We start from the raw sequence: 22,200 nt of genomic DNA on the forward strand, positions 1-22,200 counted from the left end.
CGCGCACCTGCTCCTCGAGTTTACGCCCCCAGCCGGTAGGCTCTCGCCTGCCCGGGTGCTGTTCCCGGGGAGAAACCCATTTCGCAGATGAGATCGTAGAGGTTAGCGAGGCCCCACTGGCGAGTCCACACGCCGGACAACTAGACCTGGGCCCGTCCCGCTCCCCCCACGCCCCCCTTTTTGCCACATTCATGCATACCCAGAGGAATTGTTTTTCTGTTACAGAAATCCCTCCTCGTAGTTACAGCGATGACTTTAGAATTAAATACTTTAAAAATAACGAATGGGAAGGGTTGAATGTTGGCTGGCATTTCGAGGCTTGCAGGGAGGTATTTCGAAGCGACAGTCTTGACTTTTGACGGTATTTTTGTGTCTTCAATTAATTTTTCAGGTGGTCTTCCGTGCTCTGAAAGGAAGCACTCGTACAGCAAAATCGGGGTGGCCAGGCCATAGGAGACTCTGCATATCTCTTTCTCTTTCTTCCTGTTTTTTTTTTTTCTTTTTTCTGATTAATGGACACGCTCCTTGTATTCTCCCTCTTGTCGGATCCCCCAAGAAACTGTATATTTAAAGTTTGCTACTTCATCTTTAGTTGGTAAACTTGCTTAGGGAAATGGACAGTTTCATCTCAATTTGGAGACTTGAATGGTTCAGCAGTAGCCCCCGCCCCCACACACACACACAGAATAATTATAACGGAGAGTCTTACTCGGGACTGCACCTAGTCCGGGAGGACGGGTGTGTGGCCTTGATCTGGAGGCCCTGCAGTTCAGGCGCTTTCTGATCCCCGGGGCGCAGGAGCCAGCGCCATGCTCCGTGCAGTCTTAATGGGAGGTTTCCGGAAGCTTCTCCCCAGGTGGGGTGCACATTGTGCGCGCGGCATACATGCTGCTGGTAGGGGCACCCACACGCCGAATGACATCTCGCACCCCTTGGCTTGCTTTCTAGTAGCGGTGTGTTTCTGTAGCGCTGTGTCTGTACATTTCTCAGAAGCTCCTAAGGCTGTTGGATTCAAGGAGTCCAGTAGTCTGTGTTTGAGGTCCTGTTACTGTTTAGTTTCTTACACACAGGCCTGACAGCTGAGGCAGTTTCCTTTCCTGCAGATGTGTTACATTGGTGGAGGTTTCCCCTGAGTAATTGCTGTGTGCACTGACGGTATCTGCCTTCAAAGGCACCCCAGAAAAGAAAGCGGCAGTAAACTTTCAGAGAGAGTTAGCTTGAGAGGTGAGAAGATCCCTTTAGAAGTTAAAGACTTTTTAACTTTTTGAAAGGCTGCCTTCATAGTTCAGCCTTGAAATGACATTTTGGTGTCTCTGGGCTGAGCTTTGGTGGCACTTGTCCTGGTTTAACTTCATACTTTACCTTGTTCCATTCTTTCAGCTGCACATGCTTGGAGGGAGGAGCCTAAGCAGTGCAAAGAAGGTGGGAAAACTGCTTTAAAAATCCCTCCAGAGGCTTCACAGTTTCTGCTGTTATGTACCTAGTTGTCTTAGTATGCAACATTTTTGTTTTCAGGAGTCCCTTTACATCTTGAATACTTACCTAGCCATTGTGCCCTATGAGGCCTGTGTGTGTTCATTTTAAAGTGAAAGTAGAGTTTATGCTTGTTTTCAGTTTTTTTCTTGTTCATAGAATTTAGAACATCTTAAGTGAAAATGAATTGTGTGTAGATCTTTCTGAGAAGAATGTAGACTATAACTGGTTCAGGTAAATTTAGGAGCTGTGTATATGTGGCCATGAGAAGAATGGAAAGTCCCCAGAGGTTAGGGGGAATTCACTGTTACTTGAAAACCTGCTGAATTAATACTCTGAAGCTACCTAAAAGTTTTAATGGCCTTCGTCCACAGTTACAAGGGTTTGCACCTGCCTGCCTCTGGAGCAGTGACTGCCTCAGAGGGGATCTGGCAGGGATGCTAGGTGAACAGTAGTGGTACTAATAACAGGAGGACATTGGGTGACGAATTACCTAATCATAGCAATTTGAATACTTGTAGTGTAATTTATTAATCATAAAAAATACACAGTGAAACTGAAACAAATCCAGCAGATCCATTTGATCTGAATTTGTTTTAGCTTAGTTTTTTTTTTTTTCCTCAATCACTGGGTCAGTTCTTTGCTTTAGAATAAAGACTTAGTTAGGTTTCTGCTCCAAGGGTGTGTGAGGAAAGGTAAGTTCCTTTTCCAGCTATCTTGTTCATGGACAGAGTTATTGGGATTCCACTGATACGTACCTTTTCTTTGCTGAGTGTCGGCATCATACCTAGAATGGCACGTACTATCAAAATGGGATTGTGTGGAATCTGAAAAATAACACAGTCCAAAGGCTCTGTCTTACCAGTCACATTTTATATTGCCTATTTCATTTGTCTGAATCTCTGTACTTGGGGTTCCAGATGTGATATTATAAGTTTTGAAAGGGAGAAAAAGGCAAACAGAAATGAGCAGGTCTGTAACGTTTTATATCTGGTTGGAATCTGTGTTTTTTCCCCGGTAAGGTAAAGTATTAAAATTTGCACATCACAGTTTTCTGCTAAGCCTGAAAATCCAGTGCTTGTGATTTAACTACTACCTCAGTTTCATTACCAGAAAAGTACCTTTTAATGTCTTTTTTAAAAAATCAATACACATAAATGCAAGTCTTGGTCCATATTGGATTCTTAAGCCAATAGCAAATCAGCAGTTGAGAAGTGGGAGAAGCAGTTCACCTTAGGAAACCTCAGCTGTTCCCTGGAGTATGTGTGGAGGGCAGGGGCTGAAGGCGCTAGCAAATGTGCTCACCTTGCTTTATTTGCCAGTTCTACCCGGGACTGGTTAAAAACAGTTAGGTCTTACACGTGTGACTTAGAGAGCATTTCATAATCTTAGCCTCATCTGTGAACTAGGGATAGTGATGGTACCAACTTGATAGGGGGAAATGGGGTTAAAAGAATGAATATTGTGAAGCACTCAGAAGAGTGATCAGTGTGCAGAAAGTTAGCTACTGAGGAGAGATCCCTAAACTTTCTCTGTTCACAATGGCTTTAGTGTCTCAGAATTTTTTCCTGGCACCTAGGTCAAAAAGAATACTTAATAATTTCATTTACTAAGTAGGTAGGTCCAAATAATTTTATTAAGTATTATGTCCTAATAGCTATTTGAAAAAAAAAATAATGCATACTAGTTGGGGGAAAAAGTTTATTTAATTCTTAGATAACCACAGCAACGTACTAGTGGGTGGTTGCACCTCTTGGGCACTGCAGGACTCTCTAACCTGGGAGTCCGATTGGACACTGCTATACTCTTTGATTTTTTTTTTTTTTTTTGGTGGACTTTTATCACAGCACCACCCTGTTTTGTGATGACATCATGGAAAGGAATGTGCTGTGATGTAATATAGAAACAATACGTGAAGTAGGGTGTAGCTGCATCCCTAGCATTGCTGCTTCCTCATAATTTCAACTGTCTCCTGGGGCCTCTGGGGGCTTGCTGGTACCTTGAGGCACCTCACCTGGGTACACAGTTTGGGAACCCATGTTATTAGGACACTAGAGGCCCAGTGCATGAAATTCGTACACTGTGGTGGTGGTGGGGAAGGGGGTTCCCTCAGCCTGGCCTGTGCCCTCTTGCAGTCCGGGAGCCCTGGGGGAGTGTCTGACTGCCACAAGGCTGTTAACCCTGGCTTCTGGCTGAGCGACGCTACCCCTGTGGGAGTGTACTGACTACCGGGGGCAGCTCCTGTGTTGAGCGTCTGCCCCTGGTGGTCTGTGCACGTTATAGGGACTGGTCGGTCCACTGTTTGGTTAATTTGCATATTAGCCTTTTATTATATAGGATACGATTATCCTGACTCTAGGGTGGATTTGAATGGATAATTTAGAAGTGAAAAGCTTCCTTTCTACTTGAACTTCAATTCACATATCTGATTTACAAGATATGTTTTTGAAGAGTTTCTAGTAAAGTAAAATTTGGTTTATGCAAATGAAACTCAAAGGGTCTGATTTTTTAAAGGTGCTAATGAATCTGAAGTAATCAAGTATGGAAGACATAACACATAAGCTAGTCTTTCTAGAAGGGAACTGATATGATGATGTGGGCTACTCAGTGAGATAGGAAAGGCTGAGTTGGTCATCTTTTATTGGAAATGCAAGTGACTCACTGAATAATTTTTTTGTCTAAAAATGTGTTGTTGTTTTTTTTGCCAGTTGACAGTGTCTTTTCATATGAATTGCACAATTTAGTGTGTGTGGTCTCACAAGGGATCACTTGCAGATGTCCTGTTCCCTCTGCTCTCACCTGGTAACTTCAGGTCTAGATGACAGACCAGGGCTGTGGGAAAATACTGCATGGCCTTAAATACTCTCTTGGGGTGGAAAACCTTTTCCTCTACCCTTCTAGGTTTTTCCGGCTGGTCTAATAATCAGTGGACATGAGACACATTAACAAGAGAAATTAACCAAATGTAATTACATTCTTATGTATGGGAATCCCATGTACATGAGAGAGCCAGCTACTCCACATACAAGAGCGGTTCAGGGACAGACGGGAAATGAGGGACATATAACATTCTGAGCTAAGGATGCGGTAAGGCACCTGGGGCTACAGAGGGGAGGAGGGACATTGCAGGATGACAAGAGCAGATGTCCAGTAATTAGTAGTTGCCCTGCTCTATAGATAGGTCAGAAAAACCTTATTTCTGGTGAAACTCTTATTATGGGCAAGGCCCCTAATTTAAACTAAGGGAGAGGTACAAGTTTCTCTTGTCTCAGTTGCCTTCACCTCAAAATAATCCACATGTTCTGAACCCCTTATACTACAGACACCTCTTTCTGAGTAGCTTCCTACTGTATTAGCCCCAGAGCCTCTGTAGCCTCTTCTTTACTAATCAAATCTTTCTTCAGTAACTGCTCTTACTGTGAATTTTCAGTGTATTCACAGTATTTTGGTTTTAGAGGATATTTGAATTTTAAATTAAAAATTAATGAGTTTGGAGCCATCCCTAACTCTTTCTCTCACAGCTAACATTCAGTCTATCAGCAAATATCGTTTTATCTTTAACATTTATTTAGAATTTAGCCACTTTTCTCCATATGTACTGCTGCTCCCCCAAACCCATGCCACCTTCATCTTTCCCAGGGTTATTCCAGGGGCCTCCAGCTAACCTCCCTATTTCTGTTTTAGCCCCTTGAAGCTAGTTCTCTATGGGGTTAAGGGTGAGCCCTCTAAAAGAGAAGCCACAGCATGTCATTCCTCTGCTCAGACCCCTCCAGGGACAGACTCTCCCTGATGCCCAGTGCCCCCTCCCCGCCGTCGGGGCCCCCAGCACTGGCTTCCTGGCTGCAGCCTGTACCCTCTGCACCTTGGTGGTTGTGTTCCAGCAGTGCCAGCATGGCTCCACTGACCCTCCCTTCCTTCCTCTGGTGGCTGCTTAGGTGCCACCCCTTCATTCCACTTGTCCTTTAGCATCCTTTTGACTTCATTCAGTTTTCTTGGCTCAGCACCCCTTGACATAAATATTTGTTTTTTCTTTGTTTATTGTTTCTCTACCCCTAACCCAGGTGGCCTACAAATGAATATGAGGTTCAGAATTGCAGGACCTTTATCTGTTTGTTCATTGCTGTCTGCACCACCTAGAACAATGCTGGCACATAGTAACTGCTCAGTAAATACAAACGGTGCTATAACTCACATAATGCTTCTGTAAGTTAGAAGCTTTTGATGGCATACAATTATTTTCTGTAAGTACATGTTTTTATCAAGATAAGACAGCTTTGTAGAAAATATTTGGAAAGTTTGAATTCTCATCACCTACACTTGTTTTTAGGTAAATTGCTATATGCTTAGTTTATTTGATAATGGAAAATTCTCTTTTTAGAGTTTTGACTGAGGAAATACATGTTAATACAGTAAAAGAAATAAAGTTAACTTGTATGCGAGGGACTCTATTCTGTGAAATGGGCTCCTGAGTTGTGTTCAGATACACTGTCTTTACTACAAGTCAGTAGAAACTTTACGACCAAATTGAAACTTTCTGATTCAGCTTCTGAGGTGGAGATTTAGGTTGGGGGACTATCAACCCGGCTTTTGGATGAAGCCTTGAAAGAGATACATCTGTAACTTTAAAAACTGAACTTGAGCCCTGGCTGGTTTGGTTCAGTGGATAGAGTGTCGACCTGCAGACTGAAAGGTCCCAGGTTCGATTCCGGTCAAGGGCATGTACCTTGGTTGCAGGCAAATCCCCAGTTGGGGGTGTGCAGAAGGCAGCTGATAGATGTTTCTCTCTCATCGATGTTTCTGACTCTCTATCCCTCTCCCTTCCTCTCTGTAAAAAATCAATAAAATATATTTTAAAAAAACCCAAAAAACTGAACTTGAAATCTTAAAAAAGTGCATCAGTAAAACCGGAACACAGTTTTTTATGGTAAAGAATGGAATCCAGGAGTGGAATTGCTGGGTCAGAAGATGAGAGCAGTTTACATTTTGAAAAAGCAGTACTCCAAGTTATATTTACTACACTGGATCCGAGTTATTTACAATTTTTTTTTTTTTGCCAGTCTGTGGATGTGAAAAAAACTATCATAGTTGTGTTTTTTTAAAAAACAGGTTTATTGAGCTTTAATCCTTATACGGTAAAATTTATCCATTATAAGCGTACACTTCTTTGACTGTTTATTTTTAGAGTTGTGCAGCCATCACCATAATTCAGTTTTAGAACATTTCTATCACCCCAAGAAATTCCGTTGTACTTTTTGCAGTTAATCCCTGCTCCCACCCCAGGCATAGGCATCCACCAGTCTGTTTTCTGTCTCTACACGTGTGCTTTCTAGACATTTCATAGAAATGACATCAGTCTTGGTGTCTGGCTTCTTTCACACTGGTTTTTGAGGTTCATCCATGTTGCACCATTTATCATCTGTTCCCTTTTTATTGCTGAATAGTATTCCACTGTATGGGTGGACCACATTTTGTTTATCCTTTCACCAGTTGATGGACATTTTGTTTCCAGTTTTTGGCTTTTATGAATATTTGTATGTGTGGACTTGCGTTTTTATTTTTTTGCACTTGTGTTTTTAATTTCCATGGAAAGATTCTTGGGAGCAGAATTGCTATTTTGTATGATAAGCTTATGTCTAACTTTTTAAGAAGCTTTCAAGTTGTTTTCCAAAGTGGCTGTACTGCTTAACACTCCCACCAGCAATATGTTAGGGTCCCAGTTTATCCAGATCTTTGCTGATACTTGCCTGTCTTTTTTGTTATAGTCATCCTTGTGGGCATGAAGTGGTATCTGATTTTGGTTTTAATATGTACTTCCCTAATGATTAGTGATATTGAGCATCTTTGCTTGTTCTTATTAGCCATTTATATATCTTCTTTAGTGAATTATTTATTCAAATTATTTGCCCATTTAAAAATTAGATTGTCATTCAGTTGTAAGAGTTTATTATATTTTCTGGGTATACGGGCTTTATTAGATAGATGATTTACGAATATTTTCTCAATGGTGTCTTTTGAAGCACAAATGTTTTTCATTTTGATGAAGTCTAGTTAATATTTTTTTTTGCTCTTATGGATTGTACTTTTGATAGTGTATCTAAGAATACTTTGCCCAGCCCAAGGTCATCGTAGTTGTTTTGTGTGCCCATACCTGATGATTAGTGAGGCTCTTTTTATGTGTTTATTGGTGATTGGACCTCTTCAGAATTACCTGTGTTTATTTTGATGCTTAAGAGATATAGCAAAAAACATGTCTAGAAGATGAAATAGCACTAGGAAAAAATGTGCGCTTCATTTTTATATATTATATCATATGTATTAGTTTTTGCTGTAACAAATGATCAGAAACTAGGTGGCTTAAAAGAACAGAAATTTAATTTCTCACAGTTCTGGGGACCAGAAGTTGAAAATCAAGGGGTCAGCAGGGCTGCACTCCCTCCCAGGGTTTTTGGCGGTCTGGGCTTGTAGCTGCATTCCTCTCATCTCTGCCTCGTCTTCACAAGGCCTTCTCTCTCCCTGTGTTTTCTCTTTGGTCTTTTATCAGACATTTAGAGCCCATCCAGATGATCTGGAATGATTTCATTTGAGATCCTTAACTTAAGTACATCTACAAGGCCCTTTTTCCAAAGTCCCATTCACAGGTTCTGGGTGTCAGGATGTGCACAAATTTTGGGGACCCTGTTTATCCCTATACCCAGTGCATATTGGCCAGCACCCAGTGAGTGTCTTGGGCTTTTATATCACTTCTGCCTTTGGAGGTGTGTCCCACTCTCCTCCTGACAATGGGAATTTATTCCTTGGCATCTGGAAATTGGGCTCCAGAAGTTGACACAAGGTGGGATGATCTCTTAGAAAAAGATGAGCCCTTTTTGCAGTCTGTCTCCCCCCCTCCCTCAAGGGAAATAAATGTCCTTATTTGACTTCTTGGCCATTGTTACATGATGATTCCTTCCTCAGTATTACTGTTTTAGGTCCTTGTTTGTTACATTTTTCACAAAGTGAGGAGAGAATATAAAGCAACAGGTATGTATATCAGGACATTTTTCTTATTTTTGACAGATCTGTTTAGCATTTGGAAGTCATTGCATTGATTTCAGAGCTGAAATTTTAGGTAGTTACCTTGGAACTAACAACACTTTTGGGTAGTAATTTTTACAAAATCTGTAACTCACCTTTTATGGGCACTTTTAATTCATCTGGATCCATTAGAAAGTTTCTAAGCTTCAAGCTGAACAATGGGAAGGGCTGTCAGAGGCCTTTCTGAAGGTGTGAAGACCTGAGGGCATCACTGGGCTTGACTAGGTCCCTCAGTGTTTGGTAGTGTAAGGAGGACCTGCATCACGGTGGCTGATGCCCCTCTACCGTAATAACTTTACCAAGTAGTTGGGCAGTCAGGCACCCTCTGCCCACATGGAAGGGGTGTTTTCCCTAAAATTAGCCCTGTGAGAAAGCATTTCCTGTGGAGTTAAATAAAATAAAAAATCACTTCCTTTAGTTTAGTAATCTAAGAACTAAGTTAGCTACACTAGAAATTTTTAGTATAATCTAAAATTAAGTTTGTATTCTGAGAACATATTCTGGTGCCCAACCCTATCATCACTTCTGCTGTAGGATATCCTGTCCTTTGGGGGCCTTAGATTGTCTTGTGTAAAATATGAAGTAGTCAAGCTAGACCTGTGGTCGGCAAACTGTGGCTCGCAAGCCACATGCGGCCCTTTGGCCCGTTCAGTGTGGCTCTTCCACAAAATAACCACGTGCTGGCACACACGTACAGTGCGATTGAAACTTCGTGGCCCATGCACAGAAGTTGGTATTTTGTGGAAGAGCCACACTGAAGGGGCCAAAGAGCCGCATGTGGCTCTCGAGCCATGATTTGCTGAGCCGCAGTTTGCCAACCACCGGGCTAGACTCACCAGTCAACAAATATCCACTCAGCCTCTGTTATATGCCAGGCACTCTTGGAGATGCTTGGGTTACATTTGTGAACAACAATATCAGCCCTCTTAGAGCTTACATTCTAGCATGAGGAAATGTATAACATACATAAACAGTAAATTATATGCTACCAGAGGCCCAGTGCATGGATTCGTGCACCGGTGGTGTCCCTTAGCCTGGCCTGCACCCTCTCACAATTTGGGACCCCTTGGGGGATGTTGGTCTGCCAGTTTTGGCCCAATCCCCGCAGGCTTGGCCCCTCGGGGGATGTAGTAGTGCACGAAGCAGTAGGCAGCCGGGGAGGAGCCTGAGCCCAGGCCAGGCACAGCTCCCACTCATCCTGGCCCCACTGGGCCTGCCCTGCTCCTGCTCAGTAGCGCTGCCGTGGAGGCGGGAGAGGCTCGCGCCGCCATAGGTGTGCTTGGCAGCCATGAGCCCGGCATCTAGCACCCATAAGCTGAGCAGCGCTCCCGCTATGGGAGCACACTGACCACCAGGGGGCAGCTCCTGCATTGAGCATCTGCCCCCTGGTGGTCAGTGCGCATCATAGTGACAGGTTGACTGGTTGTTCAGTCGTTCAGTTGCTTAGGCTTTTATATATATAGAAGATAATAGGTGGTAAGTGCTATGGCAAAAAGAAAGAGGAGTAAAAGGTAAGAGAAGTGGGAGAGTTGTATAATTTCAAACTTTTTATTATGGAAACTTGTAACTTTGTACAAAAGTAAACAGAATATTATAAAGAAACCCTACAGCCTGACCAGAGTGGCTCAGTTGGTTGGAGGATCATCCCAATACGCCAAGGTTACAGGTTTGATCACTGGTCAGGACACATACCAAAATGAAACAATGAATGCATAGATGGGTGGAACAACAGATCAATGTTTCTCTCTTAAATCAATAAAGAAAAATTCATAAAAAGTTCATTCTAAAATAAACAAACAAAAAACATAACTACAAAACCTTTACAACACCTAAAAAATTCTTAATATCAAATATTCAGTGTTTACATTTATAGTGTGCCTTTTTTTTTACTCTTTGAATTAATTTGTATCAAAGTTTTCAGATAAGTGTTTTCAGTTTCTCTTAAAATCTTGGTTTCCCTTCCATTTATTTTTTAAAGTTTATCTTTATGGCTAAAAGTATTACAGATATCCCACGCCCACCCCCCCCCATTGACCACCTCCATCTGGTTTCCCTTCCACTTCCCTTTCATTCCTTGCAAATTGTTCAAGATCCCAGGTTGTTAATCCTGTGGCAGTGTCCACCCCTTGTCTGGACTTTGCCAACTGCGTCTTGTGTTGTCCTTGAATACCATCCTTTGCCCTCTGTGTTTCCTGTAAAGTGGTTGTTGGAGCCAGAGGCAGGGTCAGATTCGGGTTGGATTATTTTTGGCAAGACCATTTCATAGGTGGTAGTGTGTTCTTCCATCAGCCCGTGCATAATGTCTGGTGGTCTCTCTTTTTTGTGATGTTAGCAGTCATTTATTCTCATGTCATTAATTCCCGCAGGGTTATAAAATGGTGATATTCTAATTTTACATTTTCTTTTTTATTAGCTGAAATATTTCTGTATAGGAGTATGTGTATATGCATATACACACATATGGACGTATGTTTCTATTATTGGTTTCCCAGTGGTATAGTGTGTACAGGAAGGCAGACTAAGTGCTTCATCATTTCCTTTATGTACTGTTTTCAGAGTCAGCTGGTTCATTAGTTCCTTTAGTTATGGTCAATTTGTGTGTGTGTGTGTGTGTGTGTGTGTGTGTGTGTGTGTTTGAAGTATTGTTAAGAACTTATGGCCAGCTGTTGTGGCTTAGTTGTTGAGCATCGATCCATGAACCACCAGTTTGATTCCCAGTCAGGGCACGTGCCTAGGTTGCAGGCTCCATCCGCAGTAGGGGACATGTGGAGGCAGCTGACCCATGGTTCTCTCTCATTGATGTTTCTATCTCTCTGTACGTCTCCCTTCCTCTCTCTAAAATCAATAAAAACATTTTTTTAAAAAGAAAATAACTTAAAAATTTTAATACTGTTGATTTGTTTCCACCCATTGAAGTTGTCATCCTAATTGGTAAGCGAGTTGTTCCATCCTGAACAACTGCTTTGGCTTCTGAGATGTACGAAGTTTTGTTAGTTTCTTTGCTAGCTGCGGTAACAAGATGGTCCCAGACTCATTTTGTACATTTCTTGCCCAAGACCTGGAATCAGCCATTTCTCCAAGGAGCCCTGACTCCCTGTGGTGGGAGGTGGTATTTTGAGAGCCCAGTCTGCATGCCTCGGCTTCTAAAGTGATGCTGAGCCTTTTCAGGGGAATAGAGCTAGGACTTTAAAGTTAGAGTCCTAAATTCACACTGATCTTTTCAATGCAAATTCAGGACTTCAGGGTTTTAATGAACTGCTCTATCTTCTGTATTTTCTTTCTTTCTGTTTTCATGGATACTTGGGGATGACAGAGTTAGAGCGAGGTTCTCAAAGGAGCTACATCCCAGTGCTCTGAGGACTTGTTAGAACCCCCAGGCTGCACCAGAGTTTCTGATTCAACAGGTCTGAGTGGGCCTGAGACTTTGAAAAAAAAAATTTAATATATTTTTATTGATTTCAGAGAGGAAGGGAGGGAGAGATAGAAACATCAATGAAGATAGCGAATCATGGATCAGCTGCCTCCTGCACGCCCCCTACTGAGGATTAACATTGCAACCGAGGCATGTGCCTTGACCAGAAATCAAACTGTGACCTCCTGATTCATAGATCAAAGTTCAACCACTGAGCCACACTGCCGGGCAGTTTTTTTAAAATACATGATCTCTTCATGAATTTACAAGTGCTGTAATTCAGACTGCTACAATCATCTTTAAAAACATTTTTTTAAAACAAAGACTGATTCTTCAGTATTCTTATATTTATATGCATTTATCCAATCTTTTTGTTTAGACTCTCCAATTTTAAGTCTAGTCTGGTCTCTGAGTATTAGAGGTAACTGTTGTCCCCCTGGTTACAAGTGTTTGCTCAAACCCTTTTAACACTTGGCATGTGTGCTAATTATGTTTACTGATGGAAAAGAAAGACTTTGGGATTTTATATCTTGTAGTAGACTCTCTATATCTATTTAGTCCCTTTTCTACAGATTCCCAGAGTATAAAACTTGATTAACACTAATATACTTTGTACTCCCCCCTGCTTTGATTACACTTACCAGGGAAAGTAACTTATCTAGACTTGGTACTGGGAAAGTGGGAGAGAGCGCATGTGTATGTCCTCATGTGCATGTTCACAGGAAGGATCAGGAGGAGGGCTATGGCATAGGCATACCATGAAAGCCAGCGATGAAGTGACAGGATGTGCTGAGCTGTGACATCCTGGAGTCCTCTGCTCATTAAGTATCAATTGACTGTTAAGGATTAAAATATGGTTCAATTGACTGTTCAGGATTAAAATATGATTTTTAAAAATTCTCACCTGAGGATATGTTTTTATTGATTTTTAGAGAGAGAGAGAAAAACATCGATTTGTTGCCTCACGATGTGCCCAAGTTCTAGGGATTGATCATGCAACCTATGTGCCCTGACTGGGAGTCGAACCTGTAACCCTTTGGTATACAGGACAGTGCTCCAACCAGTTGGGCCACCTGGCCTGAGCCAAAATATGAATTTAAAAATTGTTTAATATTAAATAAGTTTGTGACTTTGCAGTTTTAGTGGACCTAAAGTAAAAGGTTTTGTGCATAAAATGATTGACAGTACACAGTTCTGTTACCCTTTAGGTTGACGAATGGTAAAACAGATGACATATGACTCTGACGACAGCTTTAACTAACCCGACCACATTGCTGGATAGCAGCAGCAACATTGTTATCATTGGGTTTATATGGGCCTGTTACTAGGCTTTGATTAGCTTATCATTTTAGCGATAGCATCTTGGGTCTAAAAAGACCGCCTAGCCTATAGGATTCTATTTTTAGTTATAATCAACTTCTTCGAAGTCTAGAGTTTCTTTAAAAATGGCCAATTTCTTATTGACTTATTGTTGGTGATCTAATATCTAAAATAAATGCTACATCTATATCTGTAGTGACCTGTGTTTTGTAAATTAGACCTGTTAGTGTCTTTTTAATGTTGATATAAGTTGCTAATTACTTCCTCTATAATTTAGACCCTAAGTCCTTCTGTTTCAAAGAAAATGTTAAGCAGAATTTGTTGAGATATGATTCATTTATGCTTAAGTCACTGAAATCATCTTTTTTAATTCTTTCCTCCATGTTTAATTAGCTATCTGCTCTTAAGACATAAAAATTTTAAATTACATGATTAATACATGGATTTATGCTTGTAAAAATCTCAGAGTATGCAGACATAATTCAGGAAATAGTGAAGGTCTGTCATCTGACCACATGTAACAGAAAATCCAGTTACAGCTGGCATAAGTAATAAGAAAACAGGATCATATAATCAGAAACCTAGGGCTCGAGCAGGCAGACAGCTCTGGGAATGGGGTAGGTTAAGGAGGGGGGAGGGATTAAGCAAAAAAAAAAAAAAAAAAAGAAAAAGAGAGAGAACTCATGGGCATGGACAACAGTGTGTGATTGTGGGTCTGGAGGGGTATGGGTGGAAGTGGAAGAGGGCATAGAGAGGAGAAATGGTGATGGAAAAGTAAAATAAAATAAAATTGGGGGGGGCCAAAGCCGGTTTGGCTCAGTGGATAGAGCGTCGGCCTGCAGACTGAAGGGTCCCAGGTTCGATTCCGGTCAAGGGCATGTACCTGGGTTGCGGGCACATCCCCAGTGGGGGATGTGCAGGAGGCAGCTGATCGATGCTTCTCTCTCATCGATGTTTCTAACTCTCTATCTCTCTCCCTTCCTCTCCGTAAAAAATCAATAAAATATATAAAAAAATAAAATAAAATAAAATTGGGGGGGGGGGGAAAGAAACCTAAGGCTCTGCCTGCCTTTCCCGGGGAGTATCTGAACTGGCCTTTCCTCAGCCTGGGGGCAGGTGCCTAGTGGGTCTGGGCAGCACCCAGGCAGAGTGCCCATGACCCTCTCTTCAGAGCAAAGTGACTGTCCCCTGATGTTTCCCTTCACACTTGAATGCCTCCTGTGCCTACCCCTACTCATCCCCCTGCCAGGGTACTGCCTTGCACTGATATGGTAAGGGGCAGGGGACGACCATGCACATCCCTGGAGCTGCCCTCAGGTGTTACTGAATGCTCAGATCTCCATGTGTCCCCTACTTAGTGTTGAGAACTGGTAGCATATGTACACACACACACGGAGAGATTTAATGAGATTGTACTTTGAATTCCTCTTATTGTTTGAAAAGTCTTCCTCCTCTCATAAAAAGAAAAAGAAATCTTAGTTGTTGTTAATAGGCCTCTTGAGTCAGAAAAAAATGAACACAGCAAGTTTCTGAACAGGGTTCTCTGAGCACAGGCACGTCTATCTTAAGCCTCATTTTTGCTTTTAGTAGCTGTTTTCTAATAGCTGAATCCTTGGTTTGTCTCTGTCCGTGGGATTAAAATGAAAACTCAGCCTGGAAGTTATTGCTCTTACAATTCAGCCCTCAAAGCTCGGGCTACTTTGGGAAGCTACAAAGTATATACTGTTAATTTAATTACCTGTCACATAAACTGAGATTTAATTTTGGGGGAGTTTTACACATAAACCCTTTCCTATCTTTCTGTTTCATTCTCTGGCTCTTTATAGCCCATTTTCAAAGGCATCTCTAATTTTTATGATAATAAAGACCGAAGAGTATTATAATTAACTAGAGGCCCGGTGCACGAGATTCATGCACTTGGGGGGGGCGGCGGGGGGTGGTCCCTTAGCCCGGCCTGCGCCCTCTCACAGTCCTGGAGTCCTCAAGGGATGTCTGACTGACTGCCACGGAGGTGGGAGAGGCTCCTGCCACCTGCGCTCACTGGCCATGAGCCCAGCTCAGAGCTTCTGGCTGAGTGACCCGCCCCCCCCCCCCCCTCGTGGGAGCGCACTGACCACCAGGGGGCAGCTCCTGCATTGAGCGTCTGCCCCCTGGTGATCAGTGCATGTCATAGCGACCGGTTGTTCCGCTGTTATATATAGGATAGGATAATAACTGTGTATTTGGAGAAAATCATGGTGCCTTTTCTCCATTCTTGTTCAATGTAGAGCTTCAGTGGTTTAGAAGAATTTGACCTTCAAATGTAAATTAGGATACTGTATTAGTTTGCCAGGGCTGTCATAACAAAATGCCACACACTGGGTGGCTTAAACAACAGAGACTTATTTTCTAACAGTTCTGGTGGCTGGAAGTCCATGTATCCACAGAGTAGGTTTCTGCAACCTCTTTCCTTAGCTTGTAAATGGCCACCTTCTTGCTGTGTCTCACATGGTCTTTTCATTACCTTTTCGAAGACCTTAGTACAGTTTCAATATAAGAATGGGGGAGGGGGGAAGGCACACAGTTCACAACAGGCACTGAGGTCAAATGGACACATGTTAAGTTCCCAGTTGTCAGATGACATCTTTGCCCTTGACAGATATGCTAATTAACCTATAGTATTTTAAAATGAAAATTTGGACCCAGATTCAATATTTATTACATGATAGAATGTAAGAAAAGTTGTTATTTTAGAGTCTCCATTTAGAATGTTTTATTGTGAACGGATTTCCTGGGGGAAGTAGCTTACGGGGAGGGGTGCAGGAAGCATTTCGCTTTTTCACCCTGTGTGCATGTTAACTTGGCATTTATGTGAGACTTTATAGAAAATCGAGTGAACAAGGAGGAAGCTTTCATGCAGCCGCCCTAAGTTCTGTGTAGCAGAGTGGTGATTTTTGTATGTTAACCTTGGAACCTTTTAAAGAGGCAATGAAAGTTGGCAATCAGAGATAGGAAATCTAACTGAAGATTTTCTTACTTTAATGATTTTTAGAATGACTACCAAAGAAATGAACATGATGAAAAATGAGAAGTTGAGACATAAAATTTTTATTTTATTTTAACAAAAATGTAGTAATAATACCCTTATGAAGTATTTGCTTCTGGCCTTGTTCAGGGTTATTTATTGGTGTTGAATCATTTACTCTTCACCACAGCCTGTTGGGGAGGTAGTCTTACTTTCCCATTTCACAGATGGTCCCCTGAGGCACAGGAGAGGTAGATGGTCTCCCCAGGCTGTTCAGCTAGCAGATGGGAAGCTGAGACGGGGATTCAGGTGTTCAGGCTGGCAGCGTGGTGCCCTCACCGTGCCTCACCGCCTTCTGATACTGACAACTCAGCTGCCCACAATGTCATTACTCTCAGCAGTGACTCGACATTGTTACATGGTTTGGGGAGGTTTTTTTTGTTTTTGTTTTTGTAGGTTCACAAGAGCAAAGCAAGCAAGTGTTTTAATGGCCCCCATCAATTCCCCATGTTTTCTCTAAGATCAATATTAAAGCAATTTGGAAAGTGGTTTTGCTTAAAGTCAGAGGATCCTCTGAGTATAAGACTTTGAGTAATCTATATTAAAAAGGTTCTTTTCTTTTCTAGCTTATGTATGACAGTGTGGTTATACTATCCTTTTATGAGAGCTAAGTGGGCTTTTCCATTCTGTTAAAACTACTGAGAAAGAGCTGAGTGGAAAGCTGAGTGTGTATGCAGTTAAAGTCAGGCCACGGGTGTGTGTGTTTCATGACCAGTGTCTGCCAGTCAAGGGCGTGCTCTGAACGCCTCTCACCTACTCTTCCTTCTGTCGAGCGGGCTCCAGGTTTGGCCTTGCCTCCTAGGAGTTCCTGTGGGGTCTGAGTGAGAGGCTGCATGGTGGGTGTTTTGTATGGTTTTGCTCCCGATGCTATTTTGATGCAGACTGAATTTAGTTTGATGACGAAGTTCATGTGCACCTCTTCAGGTTTACTTTGCTGCCTGGAATGTTCTGGCTGGCTGTTCTCTTGAAGTTGGAGAAAGCAGTGGCTGCAGAGCAGACTCAGGAGTGAAACTGGGTGGAGTTGAGAGGCCCCATCTTTCCTGAGCTCTGAGGCTTTGGCCAAGTTACTCAACTTTTTGTGCCCTTACTCTCCTCGAGGAAAAAGTCATACCTACTCTTGGAGGTGTCATGAGGGTTAAGTTAGATCACATATGTCAGGTTCCAGGTTTTCTAGAGACCAGTTATTTAAAGACGTGAGACATCTCGTTTTGTGACGTCATTTTACTAAATATGAAATAGTCTAAAATTACTAATTTAATACATTTTAGAGCCCATTTTGCCTATATTTACCTAAAAATGTCCTAACTGGATTTCTCTTTATTCCTGTTTAGGTGCTGGAGATCAGAATTTATTTACCTCTATTTACCCAACACTTTCACAGCAGCTGCCGAGAGAACCGATGGAATGGAGAAGGTATGATGTTTGTTTTTCGGCTGTGTCTCCCTCTTTCACTTTTAGACATCTGTGTAAACAAGTGAGTAGTAAACGTTAAAGCCCGAGTTCTACAGTGCACTGTGGAGAAACTGAGTAGCATCACAACTGTGGGTCTTCCTCCTTAAGAAATAGATGGATTTTCTTAATGAGTCATACGATGGAAGAAATAAGACAGTTCTTCTGAGTTAGAGGCCTGCCTTTACAGGAAAGATTTCTGATTCTTCAGGGTTCATCAGAATATCTTAAAAGCATAGGCGCTTTGGAGAGGAGACGGGCACTCACTCAGACTCCACATTAAGGCGGAAGATTGGCCTTTATCTGCACTCTCATAAACATCTCTGTCCACCCTGAGCTCCTTCCCATGCTCTTCCTTAAGGATGAGAAAGTGTACAGAAAGATGTTTTTTTTAAATTAGGACAGAAACCACATCAGCCACCCCAGCTGCCTTGTTGTAATTGCTTATTTAATGACTTGTTCAAAGGAAATACTTGGTTTTGGATTATTTCTGGTAAGATATTAATTTTAGAAAGTGTTTGGATTTTAATTTGTTAACATAGGTAATCTGATTTTAACAATGTGGATAAAAATGTCCTGTTGTTATTCATGCTCATATAATCCTGATTATTGCTACATTATTCATTCCTGACTACCAATTCTTACCATGAAGAATTAGTGTGGCTTTCTGGGGATGACTTACCCAGGTTCGCTATTGAATCTAGTCTAATTTTTGTGCCCAATTATTGTGTTACAGGAATGTGCTTAATCAGTAACATTTGATATAAATAATATACAGAATGTGGGAGAATTCTCTTATGAAAAAACTAGAGGCCCAGTGTACAAAATTCGTGCACGGGTAGGGTCCCTAGACCTGGCCAGCAATCAGAGCGGATCATATTCCCTGCCTCCCCACCTCCTCCTTCCCTTGCTCCCACTGCCACTGGTCGCCTACCATGTTCCGTGCTGCCCCCTCGTGGTCAACGCACGTCATAGCGGGCAATTGAACTCCCCGTCGAACTCCCGAGGAGACACTTTGCATATTAGCCTTTTATATATATAGATTGCTCTGCTTCTGAGGAGGCCTAGTGCCGTGAACGAGAGAAAACATTTCATTCAGCTAGTGGAGGAATTTAATGTCTAAAGAAATGGAGTAATTTAAAAAGGATTTCAAATAAGTATACATTATTTAAACACTCAGAAAGATAAAAGAAAAAAAGTGTGTCCATGAAACAATAAAGAGAGTTATAAGGGAAAAATGAAGTAGAGAAACTACATAGATTTAATATATGTATTCATCTCTTTACCTTCCTGAAACATTAAATGAGAAAAAGGACTGAAAAGGCATAAATGCACAAGGACTGAGAAAGGGGGTGGAGATCATGGCATCAAAGAGATGTGGACACCTTTTTGGGCACCTTTTGGAAGGAAGAGAGATGGAGGAATTGGGAGAGACAGCTGAGCCCTATGTGTCTGCAGAGGAGACTCCCTGAGGAACAGACAAGTCCCTGACAGGTGTCAGGGCCTTGATAGGTGAGGGCAAGACCAGGCTGGAAAGGATAGTGGCAGAGGGCATTGGTAGGGAGCAGTTGGATGCAGGGCCCCCACAGTCCTGTGTCTGCATGCATGCCTGCCTGTGTGTGTGTGTGTGCATGCGCAGAAGTGACCACAGTTGTCTGCCCTGCAGGACCCTGGAGTGGGGGGTGGGGGGGAGTCTTTCTATGGACATGAAGCTCCAGACCCTTGGATATGAGGCACTGCAAAAAGTTGGGAGAAGTGCCATTCTAAAATCAGCGTGTCTAAATCTGAACGGGATACAGCTGAGAACCAAGAACTCTGTGCCACATCCATGCTCTCCAGGCAAGAGAGGAGAGCATTCATCCAGGAGAAACTGGGTGGCCCAAGGGATAAGGCTACCACACTCCCTGTTTTAGAAAACCTTGGGAGGAGGTGCTTCATCAAATTTAGGACCTGATTGGAGCAGTAAGACTATGCTCCTGGGAGATGTCACCAGGGAAAAGGAACCAACAGAATCCCTGATGCCTGACTGTGTGGGTAGCACTCAGCGGGTTTACAGTTCTGTTGGAGAGCTTTGGAAGATTTACAAATGGTGACACTGGGAGCTTAAGAAAATAAAAATGCCAAGAAAAAGAAAAGTTACACCCTAAAGCTACTGCAAGCACAGTGTTATTACTTGGCTCATTAGTGAACCATGCTCCTACACTTAGTAATAAGGGGCACAGGGCATATGGGCAACCAATACTTGTGATAGAGCCATAGGGAGGGGGAGGAAGAGCAGGAGGATGGACAGACAGCTAATAGGTGCTTCAGAGGAGAGAACAGAGAATGGAAAACAGGCAATTTTTGAAGAACTAACATCAAGATTTTCCCAGAAGTGATCAGAGCCTGCTGAAAGGCGAGCAGAATAAAAGTAAAACAGAGCAAACAGAAAGCTATGCGAAGAAAACGGAGAAAAAGGAAAATTTGCAGTCTCTCAACATTTGAAATGCAGCATAAAATAGGACATTTAAGGACAGTCTTCTCAAAGTACTGAGGGAAAATACCTTTGAACCTAGCATTTGTGCAAGAGGGAAAACTGCATCAGAGCAGCTGTCGGAGACTACTATGTAGGTGAGGCAGAGAGGATGGGGTAGGTACGTGCACTTGTGTGTGTGTGTGTGTGTACGTGTGTGTGTGTGTGTGTGTGTGTACGTGTGTACGCGCGTGCACCTAGATGAGACAGGGTGCTAAGAGATTTTGTTCCTTTTAGCCTTGGAGCCCAGCTGGGGCCCAGGACGGCGAGGGGCCCTGTCACATCTAGCTGCGCACAGCCATGTGTGTTACTCCAGAGTGCCATTCAAATATTCTACTCACTGCTTACCAGGACATAGAAATAGTTGGAAAACAGTGCAATAAATAATAACATTTTTAGACATATGTGATCAGAAACTTTACCACTCTGTCTGAAATAATTAAAGGATGTCTCAAGAAGAAAAATGAACTCAGAATTTACAAGGTGAAGGAAGCAGATGCCAGCAAACAAGTCATAAAATATTTTCCTAAAGTTAAGGTATCAATTCTTTTAAAAAAAAATTTTTTTTATTTTTATTGATTCTTCACAGAGAGAAAGGGAGAGAGATAGAGAGCTAGAAACATCGATGAGAGAGAAACATCGATCAGCTGCCTCCTGCACATCTCCTACTGGGGATGTGCCCGCAACCCAGGTACATGCCCCCGACCGGAATTGAACCTGGGACCCTTCAGTCCGCAGGCCGACGCTCCATCCACTGAGCCAAACCGGCTTTGGCAGGTATCAATTCTTTTAAAAATGAAAAAAAAATCTAAAGTTTCAGATATGTGGAAAAAGAGAGGTGTGCTGTCTTTCTTGTCTCATTCAAGGAAGATACATGTTGACTTAAGTCTTTGAAAGAAAATGTAAGTTTATGCATATCTATATATATAAAAGGCTAATATGCTAAGTATCTGACCATCTGACTGGTCGCTATGATGTGCACTGACCACCAGGGGGCAGACAAAGCCCCGCCATCAACCAGAGCAACAGCCCACCAAATCGCAGCCGAAGCTTCCAAGACCCCATGGCGCAAAATGCCGCCCACAGCCCAGTCCAGCCCGGGAACGGTGGCTGTGGGCACCAGATAATGATGTCACATAGCAATGCCCTGCTTCCTCTCTCTAGCGACTAGCCTCCTTGCAGTTTCTTCAGCCCAGGAACACGACTTGCTTTATAGCCAGGTGGAAAATTTTACACTTTAATCAAATGTCTGTGAAGCATTTTCCCATGCCTCATCTCATTTGATCCTCACAGAAGTCCTGGAGTAGGTAGGTAGGAGATTTGGTGGAATCCTATTTTCTTTTCATTAGCCAGAAAATGGAGATTTAGAAAGCTTAGAAACTTGACCGGACTGAAAAGAAGTAAGAAATGGTGGACCTTGAAAATGACTTCAGGTTTTCTCACTGTGCAGAATATAGTCAAACACTGCTGCAGTTAAATATTCTACGCTTTGTTCTCCCTGCGTGATCTACAATAATAATCTGCTTCATGTTGATATTTACTGTTGTGTTACTGACAATTACCTAAAGGAGAAGTTGGGGTGCTTTACTGTGCTGGAAAAAGTTTAGCTAAATCAGAAAGCAGGTCTAATTAAGCAAGTTTATCTATTATATATAAAGCTCTCGCTGGTGCCAATTGCACACATGTGTTTCAATTTGTCATTGTTGATGGTGAACTTGGTTGACACTTCTATTATAGAGAAAGGGCAAATAGCGATATTAAAATATTTCTTCTAATTAATTTCCTTTCAATGTGCACGAATTCGTGCACTGGGCCGCTAGTTAAAAATAAAAATGTAAGCAACAGCAGAATAGGAATAGATGGTTAAGATGGAAAAAGAGAACTTGATTCATTTTA

The 22,200-nt window shown here is 42.2% G+C and overlaps 1 protein-coding gene across 5 annotated transcripts in view; it reads left to right on the top strand.

The window, feature by feature from the left end:
• TRAPPC10 (trafficking protein particle complex subunit 10) overlaps window positions 1–22,200 on the top strand; it is a 79,847-nt gene that overhangs the window by 722 nt on the left and 56,925 nt on the right. For all 5 annotated transcript variants that reach the window (XM_059686580.1, XM_059686581.1, XM_059686583.1 and 2 more), the window contains exon 2: window positions 17,675–17,756. In XM_059686580.1, coding sequence (XP_059542563.1) covers window positions 17,675–17,756 — 82 coding nt within the window. The remainder of the gene's footprint in view (window positions 1–17,674; window positions 17,757–22,200) is intronic.

The sequence above is a fragment of the Myotis daubentonii genome, chromosome 3 (assembly GCF_963259705.1).
Source record: "Myotis daubentonii chromosome 3, mMyoDau2.1, whole genome shotgun sequence".
NCBI lineage: Eukaryota > Metazoa > Chordata > Mammalia > Chiroptera > Vespertilionidae > Myotis > Myotis daubentonii.